The 6,084-nt window shown below is 36.4% G+C and overlaps 1 protein-coding gene across 1 annotated transcript; it reads left to right on the forward strand.

Annotated features, from left to right (window-relative positions):
- Window positions 1-3,003: 3,003 nt before the first annotated feature.
- LOC109377175 (potassium voltage-gated channel subfamily H member 7-like) lies at window positions 3,004-5,244 on the forward strand (the record flags this gene model as incomplete). The annotated part of the gene is made up of 2 exons (XM_019633433.1): window positions 3,004-3,324; window positions 5,014-5,244. Coding segments are annotated over exons 1-2 (307 nt in total), but the record flags the coding sequence as incomplete, so codon positions are not given.
- Window positions 5,245-6,084: the final 840 nt, after the last annotated feature.

The following is a 6,084-nucleotide window of genomic DNA, read 5'->3' on the forward strand; positions in this document are numbered from 1 at the left end:
TGGAAAAACAGGTTTGTGTAACTTTGGGTTAATCTGGATTGAAAAAAAGTTATAAGATTATCAACCAACACAGAGATTGTTTTTAAAGTTCTGCTCATTTCCACCCCATTTTTCAGTCAGTAGTGTTGGCATACCAGAAAGCGCCTAATTTAATTGCTCTGTTGTCTTGAAAACATTTCTTTGGCTGAGGCTTTCACTACCCAAATGCAACTGGTCTTTGTGTGTGTGTGTGTGTTTCTGATGCCAACAATTTGACTTTGGGAATAATTTGAATGTCCAATATATATTTTTTCTATCTGAATATTTATCGTGATGTTGATGCAGTCTATATTGTGGTGACTGCTGCTCATGTTTGGTTCAGGTATGTTTCCCAGGACATTTCAAAATTCTTTCAACTTACAGAATTTAAGCATAAAATGAATCTTGACTGTCCAGGTTACTTAGGTATAACTATGTTTTTCAGACAGTGTTTTCAAATAGAAGTTGTTCTTTATTACACTGCAAGTGGAATGGTGATGTTTTGAAACCTAGCTTAACTTGTACAATGTGAGTGTATAAAATAATCTGAAAATACCTTTAAAAAAGCAATGTCATGTGGAACCACAAACTTTAATGTAAAAATTTCTGCAGTGCAGATGCTGGTACATTCACTAATGCAAACCTTCTTATCTGAGTGATTTGCTTCATTATATGAATTAAAACCTCCCTATTTTGGAGAAAGAATTTTTATTTGGAAGCTTATTTAGGTATGTAAATATCAACCTTTGGAGGTGATTTTGATTCTTTTGGCTTCATTTTCGGATGTGACTCAGTCTATGAGAAGTTGGGTATCTTTAGAGTTAATGACAAATGCTGCCTATTTTGCTTTAATTGATATGGGAACCATGAGGTGATGGGTCAAGCTTTTCCATTTTTTCCAAAGAAGATTCATGTGAATGACCTCTTTATACTGCAAATACTCAGTCAGACTTGTTTGCTCTGAATGTGATGAACTTGTATTTTTTGATACACATATAATACCTTGAATAGCATCTTTAGAGTGTGTTGCTTTCAGTCTCATGGCAACTGCAAAATCAGAGTTTGTAAAATGCAAATGCTTGCCTCTTAGAGACCGGCCAGCTCCTTTACATTTATAAAAGCAGGAAGAGACAAGATCACTATTCTTTTCATTGGTTTGTTTCAAAAATTTTCCTTAGTTCTTTATTATTGAGGTCACTTTTGAGAGGTTCTTGGTTTTTTTAAGTATATTCAGTATAATGCTTTCTTATTCTTTATTTAGCAGGTCCCAGGAATATGAATAGTGATATAATAAGCACAAGAGCAAATTAAGAAAAAAGTTGAGCTATTCTGTTTCTACTTTTTCCTTCACTCATACTGGAGTAGCAAAAGTATGAGCCTGGCATTATTTCTGAACACTTGTTTTCCAAGGTGGCCCGAGGCTTTAGGAGCAGTTTAAACCCTGTGATCTATGCTATGCGTTCACACTGATGCAGTGCAAGGTGAGCTGCACGGTCACCACTGAGAAGCAAAAGTTCCTACCATGCTACCTTATGGGATTTTCCTAGGTACAATTGGACTTGTTGTTTACCGGAATATCAATTTTTTACAACCTTGTTATATGCAGTAGGGATATTTGACAGCCCTCCCTTTGAGGATTCTATTTTACAGGTTAAGTCATTATTGCATAAATCATTCTTGGCAGCTTGAAATATTGCCTGAGGTGATAAAGCTGTAAATCTTTTGACATAGAACTCTAATTATTCAAAACTATAATTATGCTGAGGCTTATATAAGGATGGGCAAGTGTTTTAATAGCGTAATGCATTCACTTTAAAAACACCTTTTTAGGAATAGTGATTGAGAAATAGCAAACACGTCAGTTATTCACTAGCTTATGGTTTGGATATGATGTTAATTGTAAGAACACAGGAAAGAATAGTTTAGTTTGTCATTCCTTAGTTTATTGCTCATCCTGTTTGGGTGGTGTCATGGATTAGAGCTAGCTAGTTGAAGTGCTAAACCTCCACGTCAGCCATATTTAGACACAATTTTTACTTTAAATTATCTAGCAACTCTAAACATTTGGAACATCAAAGTGAATTTCTCCAAGAGAAATAAAGGTCTTAACCCAGTAGAAAGTCAGAACATAAAAATACATTATTTTTAGAGGTCAGAGCATTCCTATATTTTTGCTATTGTGCTTTTAAACATAGTACAATGACAATTTTGTTAACAAAAGAGAAATATCCCTATTTTTGTGTTGCTTTTAAAGAACTAAAGGAAAATAAGGGGCTGAGGGAAGTCCTTTTTTGATCCAGACAGGGACCAGAGCCAGACAGGGCACCAGTCATGCTGGGACCAGTACAAAGTTCTGGCTGCAGTGTTTGATTCAGCTAAACTAAAAAGAGGCTTTGGTTTGGGAACATTGAATCTATCATCTCCAATAGTTATTTGGAAAGACTTTATAGCAAATGTGTTGTAAGTGAAGGTGAAGGTGTGTACTGAGGGCGGCCTTTCTCTAAGGTATTGTTTTAGGCACTAAAGGAACAATTGGAGGAGACGCAAAGGAGGATACAAACTGATCTCTGCTCTGAGGATATTTGTATGATAGAGTGATTGCTGTTCATTTCTATCTTCTTCTCAAAGATGTTTCCATGAAGTTTTTTTTTTAAAAAAACATAATATATGGACTATGAATGAAGAAGCTTTTATATAAATGGAGAACAGAATTTAAGGTTAATTCCCACCCTTCCTCTATTCCCCAACTCTAATATAAACATGTTTATGTATATTTCCTGTCACCTTCTGTCATTTATATACAATAATAACTTATTAAGGAAACAGTGTAGTTTAGTTAAAATTTCAATAGCTCAAAAAAAATCATACAATAGCTTTATATAAGTTATATGGCATGCAAAATATTCAATTCTCCTAATTCCTGAATTGTGTAGTAGAGATATAGATGATAGTTTTTTNCCCCGCCTCCTCCCCTCACCCCGCCTCCTCCCCTCTCCCCACCCTCAGCCCTTCTCACCCGCGGCAGTCCGGAAGGTGAGGGGAATGGATTGGACTCCGGTAAGGAAAGCGCGTATCTAGAAGTGGTGCTAATGGGAAGAGATTTCTGGCTTCCAAAGAGGATGCTCTGCTACAAAGAGCGGCTGGCGCGCTGGCCTGGGCTCTAGCCAGAGGAGAGATCCTGGGAGAACTCCGGAGCTCGCGGGGAGCGCTCCTGGAAGACCGAGGTCAACATGCCTGTTCGCAGGGGGCATGTGGCACCACAGAACACGTTTCTGGGGACCATCATACGGAAATTTGAAGGGCAAAGTAAGTTCATTTGTTCTCTTCTTCTCTCCCTCGCTTTTCGCTTTGATAGTGCACTTAGCGTCCGCCGCTGACAAACTGGGGAGACGGCAACTCCGGGCTCTGTCAAGTTAAGAGGCTGTGAAACCTAGCCAGGAGGTTCGAATGGCAGCGGGAGTGTGCTCCCTCTTATATTAATTTTGATTTACATTTTAGATTACGGTCTCCATGATCGGAGGCAATTTGATACTCCTCTCCCACTCCTCCATTATCTGCCTCGCTTCTTAATGTCCTGCTCTTCTACTGTCTTACAGGGAAAGAGCTAGTATAGCCTGGGTTTACATTTTGAGGCTATTATACACTTATTAAAAGTCAGGAGCAGGGCAAAGAATATTTTTGGAACAAGAGAATGTAAATAGTAGCAGAGATGCAAATGGCTATGCAAACCGTGTTTTGCCTTGGTTAAATTGCAAGGCTGTGGTATGACAGGGATGCTTGCCTGCTGCTAGTTTATAGAGGCTAAACTTTGCATTGAATCTATGCAAATATACTCCAGGCAGGATGGTCTGGAAAAAGTAATATCTACTTCGTGCTGGTTTTCAGGTCATTATTCAAGATAATATTTCTGTCCCTTTATTATCTCCTTAATTTTTCATCTAGATATTTAAAAATTGAAGTGCAATAAGTAAATCCCACAAAGACTGCGAGAGAAATTTAATATGCTTATGTGGACGAGCTATAAGGAATGAATTATTGTTATATAAATATGCTAATTTTAAATCCTATACTTGTTAATTGATGTTTGACATTTTCTAAAAACCACATTAACACACGTATGTTGTACATTTTGCAGTGATAGTTATGCCTTTAGTGACATGAGTATATAGTAGCTTGTGTATAAAATAAACTTGTATATCCCGCTTCATACTCTATCTAAAAATAGTAAATATAATCAGTGGTCAAAATTAATAAACCTTTTATATTAAAATACCTACTACTACACAAAAATTCAGGTTTCTCCCACGGTAAAAGTGAAAAGGTGTTAAAGGTGTTAATGTGATATTTATTTTGTATGTGTGTGTGTGTGTGTGTGTGTGTGTGTGTGTGTGTGTGAATCTTTATGTTCTGGAAAATATATATTATGAAAAGGGAAGCTTTGCATTATTAAACTGCTAATTAATGTGAAATAGTTTCATTGCTAATAGTTTCATGTGTGTTGTGTGTAGTGTGCCTTAGAGAGATAGAGAAAAGCCAAATTCAAGAATAATAATCACTTTGAGAAAGTTGCACTCTAAGGGCCAGGGTTTAAGTGAGAAATCTTACAGCTACAGGATGTTTTAAGGTTTGGGCTTTGAAAATATTTACCTTACAATTAGATGACACTCTGGAAATATCAATGGGGCAGCTAGTTGTCTGAGTAATCATTAGGACCCAAGGGAGTTAGAGGGATTGAGAACTAGGTTATTTGGAAGATTACATTCTCAAAATTTGAAGAGTAGTTCCTTAATACTTTTTTCTTTGTTCTTGTTAAAACTACTTAGCACCATTACTTTCACATTTAAGGTTGTTGTTTTTCCTTTTAAAAGCCTGGGCATTTAGCAGTTTGGGAAGCACCTGCATTTCAGATCTCTTATTTTGCAACAAATTGTTTCAGTGTTTATGAGAATCTTGTGGAAACTTTTTCAAAGATACCTTACTATCTTCTTATTACAGATAAAAAATTTATCATTGCAAATGCCAGAGTGCAGAACTGTGCTATCATCTACTGCAACGATGGGTTCTGCGAGATGACTGGTTTCTCCAGGCCAGATGTCATGCAAAAGCCATGCACCTGCGACTTTCTCCATGGGCCCGAGACCAAGAGGCATGATGTTGCCCAAATTGCCCAGGCGTTGCTGGGGTCAGAGGAGCGGAAAGTGGAGGTCACCTACTATCACAAAAATGGTAAAGTTGATCTATTTTAAATTTTTTGTATTTGGTTCCATTGAAATGATATTTTGACAAGTGATTACTGAAAGCTCACAGGCACTGAAGCCCCAAATATTCAGGTGTAGGTATATGCTTTGCTGATAGTATTTAAAGATTCAACAAATATTGGTACTCTCATTAGTAGCCTAGTAGGAACAATTTCTTCTTTGAATAAGGGTACTCTGTACTCTTCAAAAGTTTAGTAACTTAACGTCACTGAGGACAAAAGGCCACAAATCAGTCTTACTCTCTCTCTTAAGGAATAATAAAAAGGCCGATAACTTGCTGGTTGTATTGATATGTATTTGGTGGTAGAGAAATGCAGAGTTTTACTTGCTTGAACTTGAAAATATTTTATAAAACAAAGTCTTGTTGAAAACCGTATCCCTGAAACTAAAACTATTACAGTTATATATGTTTCTTGGCTCTTCAGCTTCATTTGACAGTCAACACCTCTTTTCTCTTTTGCTCCTTTTTATACATGATTAAGGATGATATATAAGAAATTATAAAATTGATCTAGTAAACTTATGTATATTCAAATAATAAAGACTGTTCATGTATGCAAGTTTTGTCCTAATAAACGAAATGAAGAAAAGGAACTATGATGCTGTGGAGTTATTAGTATTCATTTTTACAGCTGCAGGAAAACTGGGATCTCCAACTTAAGGTCATACCTCAACTTCAAGGGCACTCCTCCTTTCAGTCTTGCTATGGGAGCATAAATATGTTAGACCTATAATAGTTCTCAAAAAATACACATTGAATGGATAGGCATTAATTAATGCCATATATATATATATATATATATATATA

Source organism: Hipposideros armiger, unplaced genomic scaffold, assembly GCF_001890085.2.
Source record: "Hipposideros armiger isolate ML-2016 unplaced genomic scaffold, ASM189008v1 scaffold_1312, whole genome shotgun sequence".
NCBI lineage: Eukaryota > Metazoa > Chordata > Mammalia > Chiroptera > Hipposideridae > Hipposideros > Hipposideros armiger.